At 44.0% G+C, this 26,200-nt stretch overlaps 1 protein-coding gene across 2 annotated transcripts; it reads right to left on the bottom strand.

Annotated features, from left to right (window-relative positions):
* Positions 1 to 839: 839 nt before the first annotated feature.
* On the bottom strand, positions 840 to 25,590 carry Ddx59 (DEAD-box helicase 59). 2 transcript variants are annotated; one of them, XM_076547506.1, is made up of 9 exons: positions 25,464 to 25,590; positions 23,292 to 24,109; positions 21,298 to 21,465; positions 15,918 to 16,007; positions 8,445 to 8,696; positions 6,944 to 7,096; positions 6,177 to 6,305; positions 2,792 to 2,842; positions 1,302 to 1,428 (listed from the first exon to the last, which is right to left on the bottom strand). In XM_076547506.1, exons 2-8 carry the CDS (start codon positions 24,096 to 24,098, stop codon positions 2,816 to 2,818), a joined length of 1,626 nt encoding a protein of 541 aa, XP_076403621.1. In that variant the 5' UTR covers positions 24,099 to 24,109; positions 25,464 to 25,590; the 3' UTR covers positions 1,302 to 1,428; positions 2,792 to 2,815. The 2 variants fall into 2 exon arrangements, with proteins under 2 accessions (XP_076403620.1, XP_076403621.1); XM_076547505.1 differs by lacking the exon at positions 2,792 to 2,842 and having other exon boundaries at positions 840 to 1,428.
* Between the last annotated feature and the right edge of the window lie 610 nt (positions 25,591 to 26,200).

Here is a 26,200-nt window from a genome sequence, read left to right as displayed (position 1 = left end):
GACTGAAAGAGCTTGAAGGTCTCACTGAGAAGGACGTGAAGGGCCGTGCACCAACAGTGGGCTCCCTCTCTAGGGGACTCAAGCAGCTGACTGAGCTCTTGTCAAGGGCTGAGCGCTCTTCACACACACACACACACACACACACACACACACACACACACACACACACACACACCCCGACTGTACACTCACCTACCTCCTGCAAGCCCCACACAGTGAAGTATGCAGCTTAAAGGCTGTCAGCAGAACGTGGTCCGAAGGGGTCAACAGGCAGCTGAAAGGTCATCTGAGTAGGGCAGAGGGACAGAAGTCAACTGCATTTCAATTACCAGTGAGGCCACATTACTGCTTTGCGGTATTTTTGTTTATTTGTTTGTTCAAAAACAGTTTTTCATCATTTGCTGTTGTTTGGTTTGGTTTTTTCAAAAGGGTTTTATTTTGTAGGCCAAGTTGGCCTCAAACTAGCAGTGATCCTCCTGCCTCAGGCGCCTAAATCCTGGGATTACAGACATGAATGAGCCACTACACTTGACTCTCCCGGAAGGGTTGATTCCGGAAGCCATCTTACTTTTTTGGCTACCCAATTTTCACTTATAAACAACAAACGAACGAACAAACGAACAGCACAACTGTCTTGCTGTCCCACCAGCACCTAGTCCACATTCTGTGACAGGGCCTTGAGCTCAGCCTGGCAGTACATCCTTGCTATAGCACTTGAAACTCTCAGAGGCTGGCTTCCCTGGCTCCCTTGAAATGTGTGTGTGCTGGGATTAAAGGCGTGCGCCACCACTGATTTTGTTTTTAATATACAAGGATTGTGAACTGAAATAAATACAACATTTATGTACAAATTTTATTAAATTTAAAAAGATCTTAAAGATTCTTCTGTTCCTTGTACATTTTTTTTTTTTTAAAGTTTTAGTTTTTCCCAAGACACGGTTTCTTTATGTAACAATCCTGGCTGTCCTGGAACTCACTTTGTAGACCAGGCTGGCCTCGACCTCACAGAGATCTCTCTACCTCCGACTCCCGGGTGTTAGGATTAAAGGTGTGTGCCACCACTGCCCGGCTCCTTGTACATTTTTATTTACTCAATCATACAGTAGTTATTAGAGATTTTACAGATAATACATAAATAAAAACCACCAGAAGCGGCACACCAGATCACTTTTGTGAATTGCTCTTTTCATGTTTCCTAATAATGTCCATGAGGTTGGCCCCCGTGACCAGGTTGCTCTGTGTCTGTCTGTCTTTCTGCTGCTCCTTTCTCTTCTGCTCATGAAGGTACGGGGAATTCAGCAGTTGTGGGGGGAGAAGGGAGCCTGTGGGCTTCACTCTTTTGGCAACCTCCCAGAAGAGCCGTTTAGAGTTGTTATTGATGAAGGTGATTGCCGTTCCGTTTTGACCAAGTCTCCCCACTCTGCCAACCTGAAACAAAACGCAAAGACATTTTCAAGTCTCACTCGATTCAAGGGAGATGAAGACTATCATTACAGGTATTTATACAGCTTAACACTCCTTCAGACAGGGGACTTTCCTGTGTGTGTGTGTGTGTGTGTGTGTGTGTGTGCTGGGTACTGAACCCAAGGCCTCAGGTGTGCCAAGCACTGAGCACTACCCCTGAGCTACAATCTAAAGGTGTTCTCCGGACTATGTGTCTTGACATATTTATGAAATCGATTTAGAGGGCTGATGTCAACATAGGTATTTTCTTGCTATCTTAATTTTACTGAAACAGTACAACAACTGTTTGTTTGAACTTTTGTGCCTTGAAATGTTAGATTTAAGCTATTTGATTTTTACACAGTTCTGAGTTTGACAAAATGGACACAAATTTGTGATTCAAACACTGAAATCTATAGCTAACATAAAATCTGCTTAGGCGGGCAGTGGTGGCGCATGCTTTTAATCCCAGCACTAGGAGGCAGAGGCAGGCGGATCTCTGGGAATTTGAGGCCAGCCTGGTCTACAGAGGAGTTCCAGGACAGCCAGAGCTAGAGAGACCCTGCCATAAAAAACTAAAAAACAAAATACTGAAGTGAATTGATGGTTCCTACCAATATATAAGGTAGTTTTTAGGTTGTAAAAACAAAACAAAACAAAACAAAAAACCTCTACAAAATTAAAAGGGCTGGAGACCTCTAGGGAAGGAGATGGGCAAAGTGAGGAAGCAATACTGTGGTTTGGTGTCAGCTGTTAGCTTTATCTGATTTGCTTAATTACATTGCTGGATTGTTCAAATAAAATACAAATTGATCTAAAAATAGCTACAACCTACAAAAGAGGAGAAACTATTCACAAATCACATATTTGATGAAAGTCTTCTAGAATATGCAGAAAAATATTTAAGGTTTAATAATAAAGAAATCTAATTTAAAAACTGGACAAAGGATGTGACCCTTACCAAAGAAGACATACAAATAGCCAGGAAGTATTGCAAGGATGTTCCTGCAGCTCCATTCACCACTGAGGAAATGTAAACCAAAGCCATAACAAAATACCATTTCATGCTTACTAAGGGTGGCTATAATCAAGAAGATGGGTTAGAATGCAGCTTAGTTGATCGAGTGCTTGCCTGGCAAGGAGGAGGCCTGGGTTAGATCCCCTGCAGGCATAAAGGAGGTGCAGTAGTGTGTGCCTGTAATTCCAGCAAAAGGATCAGAAGTTCAAGGTTATCCTCAGCTACATTGAGATTTAAGCATGGAATATGAGAATTCATAAAACCTTGACTTCAAAATCAGTAAGTCAAGGAATAACAAGAGTTGGCAGATGTAGAGAAACTAGAACTCACATGTTGCTGAAGAATATGTAAAAGCTACTTTGGAAAACAGTCTGGCAGATCCTGAAAAATGTTAAAAACAAAGTCACCATATAATTGGACAATTCTGTCCTAGGTACTAGCCAACAGGCATAAAAATGTGTGGACAGGGGAACCTGAACATGACTATTCACAGCAGGGCCGCTGATAGTAATAGTGGCCCAAAAATAAAGAGCAGTATTAGTGAATGGGACCACAAAGGTGCTATACCATAAATGGAATATTTTCGGCAATAAAAAAATAAAAAAAAAATTTAAATATACATGCTTTAAAATGGTTAAATGTTGAAAACATACTAAGCAAGAAAAAAAGTTATAGAAGACCACACATGGCGTGATTTCTTTTACATGAAACGACCACAAGAGTCAAATCTACAGAGGCGGAAAGCAGAGCGCAAGTGGTTGTTCAGGGGTGGGGGTGTCTGTGTTTGCTCTGGAATGGGGGATGACCGCTGATGATATGGGGCAATTTTGTAGGGTGGTAAACATTTTCTAGAACTGACTGTAGCTATGTGTGCACAACTGTATGAATCTACGTCTGTACATGTGATTGTCTGGACTCACTTTAAATGAGTTGTACAGTATCTGAACTGTACCTAAGGATAATTTACAAGGAGATATGGAGTGTAGCGGGGACTGGGGGTGCACACCTGCAATCCCAGCTGCTTGGGAGGCTGAGGCAGGAGACCCAGAAGTTTGAGGTTAGCCTGATCAACTTGGAAAGACACAATCTCAAATTTAAAAAAAAAATGGGGGGGGGGGGAGGCAGGGCTGGAGACGTGGCTTAGTGGTTGAGTGTTTGCCCAGCATGCACGTAGCCCTGGGTTTAGAACCCAGCATAAAACAAAAACAACCTCTAATATTTTCTAAACTCTAAGGTAGCCGATGCTATCTAATATCAAATTACTTTTCCCAGAAACTTTCTACCATTAAAAATAAAAACCAGCCACATGGGAATTTCTATTATACTTATCTTTGGCTTAGCAGTTCTACTCATTTTTTTTTTCTTTTTTTAAAGATAGGGTCTTGATACACTGCTCAGTCTATCCACAAATGCCTGGGTTCAAACCTTCTGACTCAGCCTCTCCCGTAGCTGTGACTACTGGTTTGACTATTATGTCCATGGCCAGAGGAACTTACTGTGTAGTAACACTCATAGAAAGATCAGTACATGACTGTTACTGCAGCATTCTGGAATAGTAAAACACTGGAAACATAACAATCAATAAAGGGTTTGTTAACTCATAGTACACTCATAAAGTCTATCATCTTGTAGCAGTTAAAACAGGACAAGCCGGTAAGTCATCAAAAACATTTAAAAAGCCTGGCCACAGAACAAGTAACATCTAAATGGTACCTATTATGTCTGCTGATGAGAAAAGACACCTGAGATCTATTTAATAAAGCAAGGGATAGAACAATAGGTATGATGTGGTCCCATTGACATGTACGTGATAAATATGTGCATCTATGTGCATGTATGTATGTTTATAATTTTTTAACTATTATCTGTCAAAACTCAAAGACAGAAAGAAATGGTAAAGAAGGCTTATCGGCAGATGTAATGGTGTGCACTTTTAATCCCAGCACTCAGGAGGCAGAGGCAGGCGGATCTTTGTGTGGTCTGTGACAGGCAGAGCTATGTAGAGAGTCCCTGCTTCTGAACTAAAAAGGAAGGCTTACTTCTTGTTTTTTGCCTTTTGTTAGGTGTAATACTTGGTCCCGTGAATATGTACTTCAAGATCTGAAATAATCTAAGACAGAGACAGAACTGAAAAGCAGCTAGCTCTGGACTCATCTGAACAGAGTTAAGAAACCTAACACACACAGAAGCCCAGAGGCTAAGACTGTATTGTAGTGGGGCAATCCTGAAAGCCAGAGTCAGCCTTGGAATGTCACAAAAGGACAAATGACTATAACCAGATTCTAAGAGGCAAAGAAGCATCTCAACATTGTAACATCTTAGAAAAGTTTCCATCTAAAAGTATGAAATATTTGAAAGGAAACATTGCACTTGTTCTAACACTGTCTCCTGGAAGGTATTGGATTCCCGATTAAGGCTCAGTAAAGCCCAAAGCTGTGGCATTGGGAGGTGAGTCCAGGAGCAGAGGAAGGCTCTGCGGGAGGGTTGTAAGTGATGCCGCAGAAGGAAGGCAGAGCCCTCGGCGAGATAACAGCACTAAGCGGAGGCTCTGTTTCTGCCAGAAAGAGGGGCCATTGTTTCTTTCGGAAGCAAAGGAAACACATGAAACTTTAACAGTGAAAGACTAGGACAGGTAAGGATATGAGAGAAGACAAGGTTCCTAAAACAAGCATTTAAAGGATCACTTTTACACGGGCCAGCACGGCAGCTTAGAGCAATCTTTTAAACGGGTCTCTTTTCTAAATATAAATAAAAGCCACCAGTGGACTCACTGAAGAGAAAAACAGACGCAGCAAAAACGAAGCAGTAATTTAATGCCTAAGATGTTTTTAGAAGATTTAACTTATGCACAGGCATGTTCTGCCTCTTGTCTCTGTGCACCATGCCAAGGCCTAGTGCCAGCAGAGCCAGAGGAGGGCGCCTAGACCCCGGAACTGCTGGGGACTGAACCCGGTCCCCTGCAAGAGTAACAAGTACTCTTGGGTACGGAGTCGTCTCTCCTGCCCCCCAACATTAAAAAAGAGACCCAAAAGTTTAGGTTTCTCACTTCTAGTTTTTAACCTAGTTTAGGTATAAAGTTTTTAGAACCAAAATTTTGTTTCTAAGTGCATACACGCATACACACACTCGCATGTACCCACACATTTTTTTAATTAATTTTTTTTTATTATGTATACAGTGTTCTGTCTGCATGTACACCTGCAGGCCAGAAGAGGGCACCAGATCTCACCACAGATGGTTGTGAGCCACCATGTGGTTGCTGGGAATTGAACTCAGGACCTCTGGAAGAATAGCCAGTGCTCTTAACCACTGGGAAGTGCTCTTAACCACTTCCAGCCCCCAACTTCAAAATTTTTTAAACATTATTTTATGTGTATGAATGAATGTTTTGTCTGCATGTATGTATGTACACTACATGCATGCCTGGTCCTAAGGAGGTCAGAAGAGGGTGTCAGCTCCCCTGGGACTACAGTTACGGATGGCTGGGAGCCGCCGTGTGGGTTCTGGGAACTGAACCAGGGTCCTCTAGAGGAGCAGACAATGTTCTTAACCGCCAAGTCAACTCTCCAATCCTAAGCACGTATAGATTTTGAAGACTAAAAATATGTAAAGTTTTATGTCCTGCTTTAAAAAAAAAAAAAAAGTTTCCTCACCCTGACAATGCCTTATCCAATCACACTCTTCCACAAGCTGGCAGGACAGGGAAGCCCCTTACCTGATGAACATACTCATCCATGCTGGAAGGCATATCGAAATTCACAACCAGCTTGACGTTGACCAAGTCCAGGCCTCGGCCCAGGACCCCTGTGCTCACCACCACCTCATAGTCTCCTTCCAGTAATCCCTTTTCAATAAAGCATAAGGTTCATTATTCAGGCCAGGAGTGGTAGAGCATAACTATAATTCCAGCACTCAGGAGACAGAAGCCAGCATGGTCTAGATAGAGTTCTAGGCCAGCTAGGGGTACATACTGAAACCCTGTCTAAAAAACAAGAAGCAGTGAAAAATAAATCATTATCTAGAACTTATTTTATATGGCTTCGTATAATTCTGACTTTTTTTTAAATGCTCACCTCAGTATTTTGTTGCCAGAGCTTTTCAATAAAAAGAAGTCTTATACTTGAAAACTGATTGTATCTTAAACTCTCCCTAACCTCTGTGGAATTTATTTTATTAGTTTACTCAAGTGAATCTCTTCCTAAGGTGAACTTCTGCTCTGCCCCAGACCAAACTGACCTGATTTCTGAAATGGTGGATTGTGAATTAGCTATCCATTTAGCACACGCCCTCTAGACAACAGGCTTACTGCTCCCCATACACAGAGGCTTAAGCAAGAGAAATTCAGACTTCACAGTCACTGCTTGCCTTGTGTTCCCTGTCACTGAAAAGGTCTGACTTATAAGCAACCGGTAAGAGGCGGTCTCTTGAAAATGCAGCAGAACAGATCTGGAGGACAGAGAGCACAGAACGCTAGGCCCCGACCTTCAGGGTGTCCCTCCTTTCCACTTGGGACTTCTCCGAGTGGATGGACGTGCTGTTTAAACCTGTGACTTTCTGAACCGCTTCGCTCAACAGATCCGCGCCCAGTTTGCAGTCCACAAACACCAACACTGGAGGCTTGAAGAGCTTCTTATCCTGAGGAAACAAAACAAGAAATTAAATTATTCATAGAGCGAAATGTATGTGGAAAATGTCTCTGAGATCATTAGCACAAGCTATTAAAAGGTTTACAAATATTGCTAAAAGGAAATTATAATTATTGTACAATATAAAATAAAGGCATACTCTTCTAAAACTAATGTTCTCATTTAAGGATGCACAAACTGCTAGTCTCACTTTTTTATCATCAATATTACAAATATATTTTAAAAATTTGCCGGGCGGTGGTGGCGCACGCCTTTAATCCCAGCACTCGGGAGACAGAGCCAGGCGGATCTCTGTGAGTTCGAGGCCAGCCAGGGCTACCAAGTGAGTTCCAGGAAAAGGCGCAAAGCTACACAGAGAAACCCTGTCTCGAAAAACCAAAAAAAAAACAAAAAAACAAAAAAATTTAAGGACCATTACATAGTTCCAAACCCTGCGCACTAGTCAATGCAAGTTGTCTTTAACTTAATACCATACTTGTAAGTAATTTTTTCATATATCAGCTACAAGTTTGCTTAAATTAGTTTAAAGATTCTCAAAGACAAAATAGACAAGAAACACTTTGAAAATATATATATAATTTTTGAAAGTTAAAATATTAAGGAATTGTGTGTGTGTATGTGCACACGCGTGCGTGCGTGCGTGCGTGCGTGCGTGCGTGTGTGTGTGTGTGTGTGTGTGTGTGTGTGTACGTGTTTGAGACAGGATCATATTCTGTAGTCTAGGCTCACTGGAGCTCAATTTGTAGCCTTAGCTGGTTTCAAATACAAGGCTATTCTTCTGCCTCAGCCTTCCAAATCCTAGGATTATAGGCACGGACAATCTTCATATTGAGTACCTTTGCACAGTAAGGGAAAGGAAAACGGACTCTGAGTCAGAGGCCAGCATCAACACTGCAGGCTTAGTTTAGCACGCCACGACTGAAGGAGGAGGATGAGTTCAAGCCAGCGTGGCCTACAAAGTGAGACCTGAGAAACAAAACAAAGCGAGGCCCCAACAAAACCCCAAGTAGGCATCTAGACGACATAATCTCAGAAATAAAGCTGTGAGTTGGGAATGGTAGCAAACACCTTTAATCCCAATGCGAGGAGACAGAAGCAGGAGTGTCGTGAGCCTGGGCTATATGGTATCAGGCAAGCCAGGAATACATAGCAAAAGCCTGCCACAAACATTAGATGCAAAATTCAGTTTGATGCTTACAGAATTCTGATGTAAGGGGTTTACTATCAAATATCTGCACCCACATTCCTCCAAAGCTACCCTGCAGCATCACTCTCTGGAGCTGAGGAGAGGCCAACACAGGCCATAAACATGGCTGACTGTTGGAATACTCACTCACATTTAGGATTTCAAACAGCTTCTTCTTTTTGCCTGGGTCTTCTACCCACAGGATGATCTGCCGCACACTGGGGCAGGGCAGGTTCTTGTCCCCAGTGACAATCCTCACAGGGTTGTGCAGAAGCTGGTCTGCAAGCTGTTCTATGCTGCCCGGAATCGTGGCCGAAACCAAGATGGTCTGGCAGTCACCAGGAATGTTCTCCAAAACGTCAAGCACTTGCTGTTGAAAGCCCATCTTTAACATGGTGTCAGCCTACAATGAAGGCATCCTAAGGTCAGGCCTACTCAACACTACAACCCAGAGCCACTCAGGATAAGACTGAACAATTAAGAACAGAAAAAAAAAAAATTAAAAACGCAGAAAAATACATCACAGTGCCAAAAGACCATCAGGGAAATGTTTATGCAAAATTATAAACTATATAACTTAATGATACTGGTTACTATTAATAGCCACAAAAGAGACATGCTATATATTTATCAGTAAAGTACTTGTTAAATTATGGCAACATATAACACTGTGCCATTATGAAAAACAACCAGAACACTGTGTAACACAATACTATTTATATTACAAAACAATATAAATATACATAATCAAGAAATTAATTAAGCTGGGGCAGTGGTTTGCACTCAGGAGACTAAGGCAAGAGAACTACAAGGCCAGACTGAACTACAGAGTGAAACGCTGAAAAACTAAGTTGCTACCACGGAGAAGCCTGGAGAAGCCTAAAGAGCCGTTGTGTGTAAGGGGTGTGTGTGTGGGGGGGTGTTGCTCACTACACTTTGTTTTCAGTGCTGAGAATTTAACCCAGGTCTGTGTGCATGCTCGTGTCCCACTATTGAACCATGTCTGTTGGCCCTGGATTTTGGAGACAGAGTCTTGGCACAAAGGCTGGGCTGGCCTTGAACTCATGATCTTCCTGCAATAGCTCTCCAAGTGCTGCTGAGTTTATAGGCACAAGCCACCATGGCTGTCAGGGTTCACTTTTTGTTTTTCATAGTTTTATATCCTTCTAGCCATGGATAGGTGCTATATAATAAAATTATTTTAAATTAAGAAAATCAATGTTGGGACAGCTGTGGTTTAAATGTTGGTTATGGTCCTAATGTTGCTTGTCTTCTGTCTCCATCTTTCCTCCAGAAGTATCTTCACTCAAATCTCAGCATACACATCACCTTCCAGAGAGCCTCTGGTTACCAATCTAAGGAAACCCATGGTTCATCCCTGCCGTATTGCCGTAGATAGGTACACTTGTCACAGCTCCACGGGGCAGCGCTCATCAGCATCCCTTTCCACTGCACCCATTAAACCAACAGTATCTGGCATGTCAAAAGCCACAAAAAGAATATCTTTCATAAATATAGGGACATCCTTAATTCTAAGTACTAAATAAGATCTAATTTTGTAACAGGCTACATATCAGTGTCCCAAATTTATAAATCCAGGAATTACCTGGGGTGATTTTTTCAGGATCCCTGGGCTGCTGAATCAGACCATCTCCATGAGAAAGCCTGTCTAGACTGCATTCACTGGGCACGTCAGGCAGTTCTATGTTTTCCTTTGTCTGTTTGTTGTTCCTTTGATTTGGTAGCCCAGGCTGGCTTTGGAGAATTTATTTGTTCTATGTGTTGGAGTATTTTTCCAGCATGCATGTCTGTGCTCCATGTGTGTGCCTAGTATTTGCAGAGGTCAGAAAAGGGTGTTGGATCCCCTGGAACTGGGATTGGGGATGGCTGTGAGCCACCAGGTGAGTGCTGAGAACTGAGCCCAGGTCCTCTGTAAGAGTAGCAAGTGCTCTTAACTACTGAGCCATGCCTCCAGTGCCCTCAGACCGCCTTCTAAGTGCGGGAGTCTCAGGCCAGGACTTACTCTCTGGAGCCCGGGGGACTTTTATCCCTAGGCCAAGTTGGGCAGACCCGTGCTTGTTTACTACCATGCTTCCTAATGGAAACCAACCGTACAGTTTGTGCACAGTCCAACAGAGTGAAGGAAGAAGGCCTCGACCCTCATCCTGAGGGACAGGGGACAGTGTCAGAGTCCCTCATTCTGAAGCAGTGAGGACGGAGCAGGATGGGGGTGGGGGAGGATTCTGACAAGAGACACAGATGGTGACTGAGCAGAGGTGTCAACTGAAGGAATGCCCTGCGTCCTGGCCCTCCCTCTTGAGATCCATCACTCAGCTCCTCATCCTCAGCTCCTATCTCAGACTACTCCACCGACTCAGCGGCCAACTCCAACGTCAGGCCTCAGTGCTCTCCCTCGTCCCCCAGCCTTCTCTTGGAGACACCAGACAGCACAGACTCCAATGCACACTTCCTGCATGGAGAAAACCACTTCCCTTTCTCTTGGTCAGAGGAAGGCCGAACTCAGACAGCGTTCCCAGGACCCAGCATTTACTCGCTCCCCCTTTCTAAAATTAACAGCCCAACTGTAATTTATGGAGTCACATCTCCAGCTGCCCTCTTTCCCTGTGTGCAGTCATCAGAAGGCTCACAGATGATTACAGTGACTCAGATTTAACCCTTCGGGCCCAGTGCCTCCACCCTGCCCTTGACCACGGCACTCCTTGGCTGCTTGCTGGCTGCTTGGTCTCTGGGCCGTCTTCTTTAAATTCTCTTGGGCTGAGCAGGGGAATGGCCTCCCTAAACCACCACTTCTACCAAGCTACGCCCAACTCGTAATTTAGAAAGCCTCATTGTCTCCCACATCAAATCCAGAAGCTTCTGCCTCCCCTTCAGGGCCCTCTATAATTTGACTCCACCCTAGCTACCCAACTCTACTTCCTATTATTTCTCAGGAAGGATTCTTCGAGCTGCCTGGTCTCCTTCTTCCCCTCCACAAGACACTTGGGCTTTCTGACTCTGCCTATCTTCATCGGAATATCTGACCTGCTCTCTGGTTTTAATTTTCCCATCTTCTGAGGAGCAGTTCAATCCCATCACTATTTTTTTCACTACTGCCAAAGCATCTTACTCTCTTAATTCTACTCCTGACCTGACAATTAGCACATTACTTACACAATACAGTATTTTATTTTATTTTATTTTATTTTATAGCCGTTTCCCCAACTAGTTGAGAAACTATGGCTCTCAAGACAAATTCCAATCTTTTCCTGTTTTGTGGAACCCCATCCCATCCAATCATTTTCCTCTTCTTCTAATACATTTTTTAATGATACAACAGATTGAATCCAACACCTTACAAATGCTAGGCAAGTACTTTACAATTCAATTATACTCATGATCCTTTTTTTAAAAGATTTGTTTTTAATTTTCCTGTATTGGGTTTGCCTGCTGTATGAATGTGTACCTTCTTGTGCCTGGTGCCCACAGACACCAGAAGGACACTGTGTGTCTGGGTGCTGGGCATCAAACCTGGGTCCTCTATAAGAACAGCAGGTCCTCTTACTCACTAGGCCACATCCTTCCCCCAATCCTTGGTGTTTTGCACTAGAGTATTTCTATTTAACTCAGGCTGGTCTTGAACTTGAGATCCTCCTGCCTCTACTTCTCTGGGTGAGTGCTGGGTTAACAGGCATGTGCCCCCATGCCTGTGTGGTTTTTTATTATTTTTTCTTTCTTTCTTTTTCTTTGTGTGTTTGTGTGTGTGTGTGTGTGTGTGTGTGGTGTTCATGTAGGTATACATGCATATGTACAGACATTCACACCTGTGTAAAGGCCAGAGGTCAACCTTGGATGCCATTCTTCAGGTTCCGCTCACCTTGTTTTTGGAGACAGGGTCTTCAGTGGCCTGCAGCTTGCCAAGAATGGCTGGCCTCTGGTTCTGCCTGTCTCCACTTCCCCAGTTCTAGGATGGCATTAGTGTGCCACCACACTCACTTTCATTTATGTGGCTTCTAGTAACAAACTCAGTCCGCACTGACTATCTCGTCAGCCCCCCGTCTGGGCTTTTGTTTATTTCTGTTTTACTGTTTTGGTTTTCTTGAAGCACAGTCTAGCTATGTAGCCTAGACTGGCCTTGAATTTATGATCCTCATGCCGTTGGCACTGCAGCAAGTGGATTATAGGTGTGTGCCACCATACCATGCTGGTTATTTTCAATATTGCTATGGCTGTACAGGTTAGTTTCAAAAGGTCACACTGGCCCCCAAAGCCTACAATAGTGACCATCTGTTCTTGTATTTAAACTTAAATTTTTTAATTTTATTTATGTGTATGAGTTTTTTTGCCTGCATATATGTCTGTATACCATGTGAGGTGCTCACGGAGGCCAGAAGAGGTCATCAGATCCCTTGCAACTGGAGTTACAGGGTGTTGTGAGCAGCCTTGTGGGTGCTGGGAATTGAACTTGTGTCCTCTAGGAGAATAGTCAGTGCTCTTAACCACAAAACCATCTCTCCATCTACTGTTCTAAAGAAAGTATTTGCCAATCATTGGCCTATACTGTTATCTAAGTATTTTTTTTTAAGGTGAAAATGCTATTTATTTATTTGTGCGTGTATGTTATGTCTGTAGGTTACAGAACAACTTGCTGGAGTTCTCTCCTTCCATCATGTAAGTTCTGGAGACTGAGCTCAGATCGCCTGGCTTGGCAGCAAGCACCTTCACTTGCTGAGCCCTCCTGCCAGCCCCTATTTGAGTATTTCTATATCTCAACAGAGAGGATGCTTTGGCCTTTATTTCAAGTGCATGTCTTTTTTTCTCAAAATTTCAGTATCTTGTAGGTCTGAATCATAATGAAAACGTTTCTGCAGTCCCACCCACGCATCCAGGGTTGGTTAGTCTGTACAGCACTTCTGTACTAACTTCTGCTGAAACAATCTGTAAGGTTGTTTGCCTGCTCCTTTCCCTTCTGAGCTACAAAGAAACCACACCCTTAAAAGCTGGGCACGTGGGCAGGAGCTTCACATAACAGACACTCTACACATGCTTGCTAAACAGATACCTCTTTTGCATGATGATGTGCTGTGATTTCTTACAGGCCCTAGGAGTCCTTATTTACTGCAAAAAATTAAAATGCTATGAAAAGATAAGAGAATGAGCACAACCTAAGTCCACTCAAAGGCCATCCCGGATGACAGTGACTTAGCAGACCTTTCAAAGGGTTCAACTGTATTGTTTTCCTTCCTTTTGGACATCTCGGTCTATGAGACCTTTCCCAGCATTCCTCATCCTCACTCTACAGGATTACACAGCTTGCCCAAGTTCTCACAGGAACTGGTAAAAACAAGTTCTTGAGGGTTTTGGCTACATCTTCTTTACATACCTGAGGGTATTCCCCTGCTGTTTACTGGGGCAAGGGTGACCAGGATGTGATCACTGGTCAGAGCCTGGAACGGCACCCAATCTCTGCTGTCACTGCTGATGGGAAACATGAAAAACACATGTTCCCTGGGTTCATGGATGGCATGTGTCCAGTTCTCACACTTGTCTGCATGATGTTATAAGATCTAATCAATGTAATAATAATGATAATAATAATAATAATATAGATATGGCAGAATGGCTCAGTAGGTAAAGGCACTTGCAACACAAGCCTGATGCCCTGGTTCAATCCCCAGAACCCATGATGGGAAGAAGGAACCAACTTCCAAAAGTTGTCACATGACTTCCACACAGATGTCATGGCATGAATGCTCCTATGCACACATTCATGCACATGGGCACACACAATAATAATAACAAATACAAATTAAATAAAATATATAGGGCTGACAAGATGGTTCAGTGGTAAAAGTACTCGCTGTCAACCCTCTAAACCTGAGTTTGATCCCTGGAACCCACACGTGGAGGAAGGAACCAACTTCCAGAAGCTGTCCTCTAACCTTCACACTGACATCACAGCAAGTGCATGTGTACATATACACAATATATATAAATATATATATGTACATATATACAATATAAAGCACTCACTTCATTTTATACTTCAGAAGTATAAAATGCCTGGTATGTTAACAATAACAAAAATTTCCCAATCATTAGACCAATGCCCATACAGAAAAAGACCCATTATTCAAATACCATCAAATAACCACTATCAGCTACTTCTACAGTTCTTTTTTTTTTTTTTTAAAGATTTATTTATTATGTATACAGCATGTATAACTGCAGGCCAGAAGAGGGCACCAGATCTCGTTACAGATGGTTGTGAGCCACCATGTGGTTGCTGGGAATTGAACTCAGGACCTCTGGAAGAGCAGCTAGTGCTCTTAACCTCTGAGCCATCTCTCCAGACTTTTTTTGTTTTTTGTTTTGTTTGTTTTGTTTTGTTTTTCGAGACAGGGTTTCTCTGTGTAACTTTGCACCTTTCCTGGGACTCGCTTTGTAGACCAGGCTGGCCTCGAACTCACAGAGATCCTCCTGCTTCTGCCTCCCTACAGTTCTTGTAAATAATTATTGCCCCTGATTTTTTTAAACATTGAGAAGCATAAAATGTTTTAAAAAATCTATCATTGTGAGACTGGAGAGGTAGCTCAGTGGTTGAGTGGTTGCTTGGCATGCAGAAGGTCCCAGGGCCAATTCCCAGTACTGCAAAATAAAACATAAAAAAGCCCAAAACCTTATCATGGAGATTATAGTACCCCTGAGTCTGAGAGTTCTGCACTAGGAAACAATAGCTTTGCCTTGGTTTAGCTGCAGTGTACATAAGAGTCAGTGTAAGACCCAGTAGAATAAATTCTTACTAGTTCCTAAATTCTTCATTCAGAAAATGCTCTGAATATACAATGACATTGCATAGCTACAATAAACATTTAAATAAATTATACAAAATCAAGTGATTGTTTTTTAATGTGTATGTGTAGTCTATGTATGCCTGCAGGTGCACACACAAGCATGTCCATACATGCATGTGAAGGCTTAGGTCAACAGCAACTATCTTTCTCAATCACTTTCTACCTCATTTTATACATGTGCGTGCACACACACATGCACACACACACACACACATGCACACATCCATTTATTTTTCTACATATGTGTATATGCATGATTGTGTGATAAGGTGCACATGTGGAGAACAGAGAACAACCTTGGTGCCAGGCCTCACCTTCCACCCTGTTTGAGGCAAGGTCTCTCTTACTGTTCACTGCTGCTAGTGGACCTGGTTTTCACAAGGCTTCCAGAGATCTGAACTCATATCATCAGGCTGGAAGAGCAAATGCTCTTACCCACTGGGCTATCTTCCCAGACCCTCACCTTATTTTTTGAGAGAGTCTCTAATTGAACCTAGAGCCCACTGACTGGCTCTGCAGGTCGGCCAGTGAGCTCCAGGGATCCTCCTGTCTCTGCTCTCCCAGCACTGCTGTTTCCGACATGCACCTCCACGCCCAGACGTCACGTGAGTGCTGAGGACCTATCTCAGTCCGCACACAGATGTGGCATACACTTTAATCACCCAGCCGTGAGTACTGAGGACCTATCTCAGTCCGCACACGGATGCGGCATACACTTTAATCACCCAGCCATCGCCCCGACCTGACAACAGTTTTTAAACATTACTACTTACTTCGTCTACCACCACAACTTTTATGCCACTGAGGGATACAGCGCTCTGTTTTATTATATCCAGAAGTCGTCCAGGGGTTGCTATGATAACCTGAATAAAACAGCAAAGGCAAATTTAAAATTAGATAGTATTCATTCATCCACTCAATCTTTGTTGCTTTCTTTTGGGATAGGGCCTCATTATGTACCCCAGGCTTGCCTTCAACTTGCAATCCCCCTGCCTCCACTTTCTGAGTTACAGGTGTACACTACCACACCTGGCCTTTCATTCTATGTTTACTGAGTAGCAAGTATATACAAGATACTGTGTAAAGTACCACAATGAATAAGTCATACACTGTTTCTGCTCTCAGAAAATATGCCATCTACAGGAAGGAACAAATAAAAAATGTTATTGTGATACATATGATACACAATAAATGAGAAGTCTGTCTAGTACATAAAACATAAAGATGGGTCTAAAGGATCAATGGGAGGAAGGTGAGTAGTTCAAACAACAACAACAAAAGTATACCTATGTAGTCCCCAGAGTGAGGGTCTCCAAAGGGATCCTTGGAGAAAGGCAGGGTTCCAGCACGACCAGGGGAAAATAAGGCAGACAGGGCCCTCGTTAGGTAGACAGTAAGTACGCAGAGAAAATGGAGATAGGACCTAAAGCCACAGAAACCAACTCAAGATACCTCACTGTTCAAATCAGGGTCAAACCAAATCACGATATGAAACTACACCTTTAAATAAAACAGGAAACCCTGACGCCATACTGATGAACACAAGACATCTGTGTATCTCAAAGTACTTCTCCCAAAATAATTACTAAAAACAAAAGGAAAGAATAAACTTTACAGTTAAGAGACAAGTTAATATTCTGCAAGGTAGTGGTATAATTGAGTGGTAGAATGTTTCCCTAGTGTGGTGGTTTGCAAGAAAATGGCCCCCAAAGGGAGTGGCACTATTAGAAGATAAGGCCTTGTTGAAGTAGGCGTGGTCTCATTGGAGGACATAGTGTGTCACTATGGAGGTGGGCTTTGAGGTCTCATATATGCTCAAGATACCACCCAGTGTCTCAGTTCACTTCCTGCTGCCTGCAAGATATAGGACTCTCAGCTACTTCTTCAGCACCATGTCTGCCTGCACGCCACCATGTCCCACCATGACGACAATGGACTAAATCTCTGAAAATGTAAACCACCCCATTAAATTCTTTTATAAGTGTTGCTATGGTCATGGTGTCTTTTCACAGCAACAGAAACCCTAACTAAGACATTTAGGATGCCTGAGACCTGGAGTTCTACCCCAATACCTCAAGGAAGAAAACAAGTCAAAGCTGCCCCAAAGGATGCAAGGAAAGAACAAAGTGTACTTCTCTTCAGAGTGGTTTGTAAGCTGGCCATGGCAGAGCACTCCGTAACTGTAGCACTTCTGATGCAGGAGGACTGCCATCAGTGTGACACCAACAGATAGAGGGAGGGGTGAGGGGCTGGCTCAGCAGACAAGAGCACTCACTGTACAAGCACAAGGCCGTGAGGTGCTGGGGACATCGCTCTGTATAAATAAAATGCTGACTGGCCAGTAGCCAGGCAGGAAGTATAGGCGGGACAAGCAGAGAAGAGAATTCTGGGAACAGGAAGGCCGAGTCGGAGAGACCTGCCAGCTGCCACCATGACAAGCAAGATGTAAGGTACCTGTAAGCCACGAGCCATGTGACAACTTATAGATTAATAGAAATGGGTTAATTTAAGATAGAAGAAGTAGATAACAAGAAGCCTGCCACGGCCATACAGTTTATAAGTAATATAAGCGTCTGTGTGTTTATTTTATAAATGGGCTGTCAGACTGCCAGGGCTTGGCGGGACCTGGGGAGAAAACTCTTCAGCTACACTGAGGTCAAGGCCTCAGTACCCACAGAGGTCAGCTGTAGCTGCACGTGGCCTGGGATCCCAGCACTACGGAACTCCACCTTCAGTAAGGGAGCCCGTCTCAAGGGAACGACTCAGAGTGTGATAGAACACAACACCCAGTGTCCTCCTCTGGCCTCTACAAGTGCACAGGAGTACACACCTGTGCACACATGTGCATATCCATCGCACATACACACCATATACATATAAAAATTTAAGAAGAACAGATGGAAAGGACGGCTCAGTGCCTGGAAGCACTCGCTGTCCCCAGTACCCACCTGGTGGCTCACAACCATCTGTAACTCCAGCTCCTCTACACCAAGCACACACGGTTGCAAATACACACATGCAGGCAAAACACTCATACACACACACACACACACACACACACACACACACACACTCACACAAATCTGAAAGTACAATATGAAAAATCACAACATCACCAAAAAGAAGTGACATGTAAAGTGGAAGTGTCAAGATCATGGAAAAAGAACCCGTAAAGACTAAAGAACCCCAGCAAACTGACACGGCAGGGAGGCGCTGTCTTGGTTTCTTTCCCAGGGCTGTGATAAAGCATCCTACCAAAACAACTTAAGGGTCAAGGGTTTGCTCTGGTCACAACTCAAGGGGACAGGCAGCTGTGGCAGGGGCGTGCACAGTCGGACAGCAGAGAACAGAAGCTGCGTGGTAACACTTAGCTTGACTTTCCAATTGCATACCGTCCGGGATCCCTGCCCAGGGAACGCTGAACTACAATCAGGATGGGCCTTCGCACATTAGTTACTGTCATCAAGATAACCCCCCAGGGGCATGCCCATCTCTCAGGTGACCCAAGATCCTGTCAAATTGACAACACTAGCCATCACACACCATCCAAATACAACATATGATCCTGGTGGACCTATTTGGTTTTTGTTTTGTTTTGTTTGTCCCTTGGAGCTGAGGACTGAACCCAGGGCCTTCAAGCACTCTACCACTGAGCTAAATCCCCAACCCTCCTATTTGCTTTTTTAATGCTTATTTTTTGAGACAGGCACTCTGTAGCCCAGGCTGGCCTTGAACTTTAAATCATCTTGCCTCTAAAGCCATAGTGCTAGAATTAGAGGTGTGACCACTACATCCAGCTTGAACTGGATTCTTGTGCTAGGGGAGCAGGTATAGGGTAGGGTAGGGTGTGTGTGTGTGTGTGTGTGTGTGTGTGTGTGTGTGTGTGTGTGTGTGTGTAGGTGGGAGAATTATTAGTAGGCCCCAAAGTGTAGCTGACATACTAATTTCTGATCTATTATGTCAGTGTTAACTTCCTGATCTGGAATTGCATTATGAACATGCAGAGTAATGTCCTTAGTTGTAGGAATCACATCCTGAAATATATGAGAATGACAGAGCATCAAGTCAGACACTTCCTTCTAAGAAACCTGGGAGAAAGAAGTCTTTTATAGTGTACTGGTTTCTTTCTTTCTTTTCTTTTTTCTTTCCTTTTTTGATGTTTTTGAAACAGGGTTTCTTTATGTAGCTTTGGAGGCTGTCCTGGAACTCGCACAGTAGACCAGGCTGGCCTCAAATTCACAGAGATCCACCTGCCTCTGCCTCCTGAGTGCTGGGATTAAAGGCATTTGCTACCATTGCCCGGCTTTGTACTGGTTTCTTTGGTTCAAGTTGAAGATTTTGTTTTGTTTTGTTTTTCAAGGCAGGGTTTCTCTGTGTAGCTTTGTGCCTTTCCTGGAACTGACTCTATAGCCCAGGCTGACCTTGAACTCACAAAGATCCACCTGGCTCTGCCTCCCAAGTGCTGGTGTTAAAGGCGTGCACCACTACCGCCCGGCCTCAAGTTGAAGATTTTTTTTTTTAAAAAAAATGTATGAAAACATTGTATCCAGTCATCTAAATGACTAACTAAATATTGCAAACTGGAGTTTACCCCCAATGTATTAACTCTATTTTTTTTCTAAGACTGAAATGCAGCCAGTGTGATGGAGCAAGCTCAGCACTCAGAAGGCTGGGGTGGATGAACTTCAGCTGGAGGCCAGCAAGCATCCAAGAACTAATCTTGAAAAACCAAAAGAGGACGACTGTACTTCAAGGTGATCTATTTAAAGGTGCTCAGAATTACACCTACATGTCTATATTCATCATAATGTTTCAATGCTGTGCACTAAAAATAGGCTGAATGCTTATATGAGACTCTAGCAAGTTCTACTAACCCAATTCAGTGTCCATAAAATATTTTAATGGTTTACCTTATAAACATATACTGTTGAACTTAAAATTTTTCCACTAGTAAAATATCACCTCCTCTGTTTTATATAGTGGAGGTCTACAATGAAAATCAATGAACCAATTTCCCACTAATTACCAACCAACAATGTCTTACAAGTGTATTTGACATGTTTTAAATCTCTCAGACATATCTGATGAGACGTCTGATGAGCAAGATAGGTATTAATACAGCTTTTTAATATTGCAGTAGTTTCATACCTGTTGGTAAGTACCCATTGTCCCTTTTCCACACAGTGCTCTCTGGCACCTCAGTTTCTCCCCTGGGACTTCAGAACCTCACTGCCATCTCAGAAACTAAAAAGGTAACGCCCAGAATAGCAGGGGACCCCCAGGACCAGCGGCAGCACCTAGGCTACAGTCTACTTTTACTGGTCAGCCTCGATGCCAAACTTCCCTTAAGCTGACTCAACAAGGATGTACAACCATTCTAATTCAAGAAAACTGGAGCCCACCCAAGCGAAGTCAGTTATCTATGACACTGTCATCAAGTTCCAAAGCTACTAGGTCACATTACTTCCATGTATCAGAGAACACAGCTGACACACAGTAGCACCATGAAGGGGGTAGCAGAGTCAGATAAATTAAGGTTCCAGTTTGGGCAATTATTATTTATTAGCTATGAATATTTGAATGAGTCCCACTTTCTGAGACCTGCCTTCTCAATCATGAAGGATGAGCTGTATAAACCTCCCTCCAGGCAATGGTCACATGTGATGAAGTACATGAGGACACCCAACAGAGTTGAGTCCACAGCAAGCACTCAGGAAGTTGTATTCCATTCCTTTCCTACATAAAATGAACCTTTTGTTTCCTTTCTTTCTTCCTTCCTTCCTTTCTTTTTTTTTTTTTTTTTTTTTTTTTACAAAGTCTCACTCTGTAGCTGTGTACTGGCCTAGAACTCACTATGTAGCTCAGGCTGACCACAAACTTTCAGCAATCCTCCTGCTTCAGCCTCCAATGCTGGGATTCTAGATATGAATCACTACACTTACACTTGGCTATAAAATTAACTTTGGAAAAAAAAGACTTAGTTGGCAAAAACCTAAAAACTACCTAAAATCACATCCTCGAGGAGAATCATGCATGGAGAATCATGCATGCATGCATACACACACACACACACACACACACACACACACACACACACACACTCCTCTATTGCTTACAAAACTTTGAAAGGCCTTCTCCCAAGCAGGTGCTTACCTTCACATGCTGTCGTAAGCGATGGAGCTGTGGGGGTAGAGGTAAGCCCCCCACGAGAAGCACCGTCTTCATGCGCGGCAGACCACTCATTAATTCCTTGGCTTGCTTCTCTATCTGGATGGCTAGTTCTCTCGTTGGGGTAAGAATGAGTGCCGATGGAGTTTTATCCTGCAAAGAGGAGAGAAACAACTCAGACACCTCAACAATGAACTCCTGCTGACATGAACTATGCCCTCTACAGTGACACCATCAGCCCTAGATAGGAGCCCTTCGTTCATCCCATACAGTTTTCCTCCAAAAAATGATCAGAAATTGAACCCATTTCTTATACAACTTAGATAAACAACTAAAGATCAAAAGTGAGTAAGGTGAGAAAGGCCTCCTCTCTCGAGGAGGAATCCCATGGTCGTCAGGAAGACTCACCAAAGCTTCGCACTGTATCTTCATTCTCCACGGTCACATATTTACATCTTTATTATTTTTTCTTTCTTTCTTTCTTTTCTTTTTTTTGGCCAAAGAACTTGAGTTTATGTATGGATGCATGAGAGGCCCCCACATCCTATCTTCTCCCTTAGCTCTATTAATCACTGCATGTTTGAGCTGTACTCTAGACATCTGGTACTTTTCCCTCACACCATCCTCTATTGCTTTCTTCTCTTTCCTCCCCATCTACCCTTTCTCGCTCTTCTTGCCACGAGCCTGGGCCACATGCCCACCAGGACAGGCTGGGCATCCTCAACCCACCAAAATGCACTTTAAATACCAAGACTTCTGAGCACCAACACCGTGTTCAAAAGTCTCAGATCCTGGGGGCTGTGGGAATGGCTCAGTGGTTAACAGCAGTGGCTTCTCTTGCGGAGGACCCAGGTTTGGTGCCTAGCACTCCCGTGGCAGCTCACTACCTCCTGCAACTCCCGTATGGGAGCTCCACTACCCTCTTCTGGCTTCCAAGGACACAAGGCACATATGTGGTCCACTGATACATGAACAGGAAAGCACCCGAATACTTAAATAAAATTATAATAAAAAAAAAAGTTTCAGACTCCGGAGCACTTTGTATTTTGGATTTCTGAATTAGGGATGCTCAACCAGTAAAGACTATGCAAATACTCTAAAATTGGAAAAGCTCCCAAACCTTAAATACCTCTGGTTCCGAACCATTTCAGATGCCACTTGGCACGTACTAGGGAAACAAATATGCCAAGTTCCTGAAATTGTGTGTGAAAATGCTTTATGCACTACAAACTAACAAAGAAGCTAATATTTCTTGTTTTGTTTTGCTTGAGACATGGTCTTACTAGGCAGCCTAGGCTGTCTAGAACCCAGTTCTCCTGCCTCGGTGCCGGGATACAGGCTTGGGCCACTGGGCCCAGAAGTACTATTTAGATGAACCAGGGGTCACACTTAAGAGCATACTTTGAGCTGGGTGGTGGTGGTGGTGGTGATGCACGCCTTTGATCCCAGCATTCAGGCAGGAAGCAGCGGCAGGTGGATCTCTGTGAGTTCGAGGCCAGCCTGGCCTACAGGGTGAGTTCCAGGACAGCCAGGGCTACACAGAGAAAACCCTGTCTTGAAATACCAAAGAGTATACTTTGATATGGTGCAACAGCGTTATTACTTTAATATACCATGTCAGTTTCTCCCAAACCCAAGAGGCTTAGCTGACATAAACTGCAGCTCATCCATCTGGTAAACAGGATTTTTCCCTCCAGAACAAAACTTTGTTCTTTTATAGAAAATCTGCTAAAAATAAACATGTTTTGTAAGGAAATTAATTTTTAGACCTTCCAGGAAAAGATCTCTGGTTCAACACAATAAAAAGAATATTCTTTGATATTATGTTTCACATACAAAACAGAAGCAAAATCACCAGGCGCCTCAGTGACTTAATATCCAAATGCTGAGCGAAAGCTTGCACATTTATTAGTTATGATGAAACTTGGTAAATAGTGCATCTGTTTCTGAGAAGACTACGGGTCAGATCTATAAATTACCTCAAATAAAGCTCGGATGATAACAGGAAGGAGAAAAGCAGCTGTTTTTCCTGAGCCGGTGTCTGCACTGGCCAGGATGTCTCTTCCCAGGAGTCCCACAGGAATCATCTGCATCTGGATGGGAGTTGGCACTTCGTAGCCAGATTTCTTCAAGTTCTGGTTTAAGGTCTCAGGGAAGCCACAGTGCTCAAAGTCAATAATGGGTCTGGCCACTTCTTGTCCCTGAACGGAGATCCCTAGCTGCTGCTTAAGGGTTTCAATCTGGTCCTCCCTCAGGGTCACAATAAAGGGGTGCTCTTTGTAGACATAAAAGGTATCCAGTGGGGACTCTGGGTGGGAAACAGCTCTCTGCGGGCTGCTGGCCTTTAACGACTCTTCCTCTTCCTTGACTTGCAGCAGATGTTTGGCTTTGCACTCCAAGCTACACACATCTTCGTCGGTCTTATCACAGATATACTCTCCGTAGCGGCCACAGACAACGCAGACAGGCTCCCCAGGCTCTGCCCAACGCTGGGTTTTGGAAAATGACTTCACAGGCTCTTCGGGAGGACAGCTGTCCTTCCCACCCTGTTCAGGCCCTACCAAACAAGCCTCGGCCAACTGGCCAGAAGGACTGGGTAAGGGGCTTGATGCACTGCCGGGCCTGTCTACTGAGACAGTTTCTTTTGTAACTGAAGCATGGGCTGGAATATCTCCGTCTCTGTCCAGCTGCAGGTCTTCCGCTTCTGGCTTACTCTTCTTACCTGCACCGCTTTGGAGTTCATCATTAGAATTCCTCTTGATTTTCAATGATCTTGGAACAAACATCCTTCAATATTCTGTTGAGGAAATTGCACCAAGAGATATATTTTACCCTCAATTAAGCTCACACATTAGTACCACATGGGGTACAGTCAGAGAGTTTTACTCAAAGCCAATAGTGAAGACATCACGTCACTTTGCATGCCAAACTTTTCTTCCACTTAGCAACTTCCTCTGGGGGAGGGGTTACAGTCCTTTTCCACACACACACACACACACACACACACACACACACACACACACACACACACACAGAGCTCCTCGGAACCCTGCTGTGCACACCACACCACCTACTGTTTACGCATCATCTGTAATTTCAAGGATCAGACATTATCGAAACTCTACAGTCAATCCTTCAACTGCATTTTCACAAAAGAAAAGTGGATATCTCACAATTTGAATCTTAAAAATCAAAACTACAGACCAAACAGGAAAAAAAAAATGCTATTATGTTTCTATACGTAACAGAGTGCTCATTCTGTGTATTGCTGCCTTTCCTAACCTTCACAACCAGGGAAAGTCAGCCACTGCAACCTTCTATTACATATATCAGCATAACAAATACATGTATGTATGTGTGTGTGTGTGTATATATATGTGTGTGTGTGTGTGTGTGTATATGTGTGTGTGTGTATACACGATGAAGATGTAGTTCAGTAGAAGAGTGCTTTGCTAGCACATGAGGGCCTGAGTTCCACATTCCAAAGAAAAACACTGATTATCTACACACACACACACACACACACACACACACACACACATACACACAGATGAAGAATCCCAGCCACCTAAGGATTGAGTATATTTATTTAAAATACAATTTCTAAGTGTTAGAAACCAAGTATTCTTGCTCTGAAGAGCATTAAAAATGTTTCCACAAATCAGTGAGTGGGGAAAAGAACGTCTAACCTTATACTTTGGGACTAAGAAATATATTGACAATTCTCTGAAAAAATTTAAAAAAAAAAACTTTAGAAATCGCTAGATCCCATTTTCTATTTAAAAAAAAAAAAAAAAAAAAAAAAGAAAGAAAGAAAGAAAGAAACGAAAACCAAAAACATGGCACCGGAACGGCCCGGACGAGAGGCTGCGGCAGGGCCATCAGCAAGGGGTGGGGCCGTTGCCGGGGGCAGCGGAGCGCCCGCCACCCACTCCTCCCGCGCGCGGCAACGCCCGCACCCCGCGCGTTCCCGCCCTCCCCGCCCTCCCCGCCCGCGGGCCCGCGCCCCAGGCGCGCGCACGTTCGAGGACCCCCGGCGGGCGGGCGGGCGGCGCGCTTCCGCCGGCTGCCGCCTCGCGCCGGGGTCACGGAGCACAGGAGCGGGAGCCGGAGGCCCGGGGCTGCCGGAGGCCAGGGCGGCGCACGCTCACCCGCGCGGACCCGGCCGCGTCCGTTCTCGCTCGGGCCGCTCCTTCCCAGGCGCCGGGCCGAACTTCCGGCCGACGACCCGGCCCCGGGTCTGAAGGCCCCACGCCTGCGCGCGGCCGGAGGCGGGGCTCCGGGTGGCCACGCCCTCGCGGTGACGCAGCTGCGGGTGGGCGGGCACGCAGGAAGGAGGAGGGGAGGGGTGGGAATCCTTTTGGAAGCGGGTACGGCAGGGAGGAGGCTGGTGAGAAAGCAGAATTGCCAGGAAGGGCGGGGGCCGCCGCGCTCCGAAAGTGGGAAGTTTTAAGTGGGCCAGAAAACCCTCTTCTCCCTTCTTCGGCTGCTGAAAATAACTCCAGAATCCGAGCAACTCGGTATGGCGCAGTTGATATGCCAAATATTCACTGCCACAGCACACCGCCCCGCCCTGTGCAAAACAAAACCAAAAAAGAAAAAAAAAAAAAACCTTTAAGTCTGTTCCTGGTTCCAACCGGTAGCCTTTGCTCTGCCAACTTCTGGAACAGCCTGACAAGTACCAGGAGGCTTGCACTTCTCTTGGGGTGGGGAGGAAATAGGAGAGGGGAAGCAGGGGAATTGAGGAAATGTTTTTGGGTGTCGAAGTCATTTTTTGTTTTTTTAAATATATTTCGATCTGATATTTGATGCATACAAAAATTAAATTTAGCAGTTACGTTAAGTGTGAACATACTAACAAAACAAAAATCCTATTTTATGTTGTCAT

Source organism: Peromyscus maniculatus, chromosome 11, assembly GCF_049852395.1.
Source record: "Peromyscus maniculatus bairdii isolate BWxNUB_F1_BW_parent chromosome 11, HU_Pman_BW_mat_3.1, whole genome shotgun sequence".
Classification (NCBI taxonomy): domain Eukaryota; kingdom Metazoa; phylum Chordata; class Mammalia; order Rodentia; family Cricetidae; genus Peromyscus; species Peromyscus maniculatus.
The sequence above is the reverse complement of the archived record's forward strand: the minus strand, read 5'-3'. Positions and strand labels throughout refer to the sequence as shown.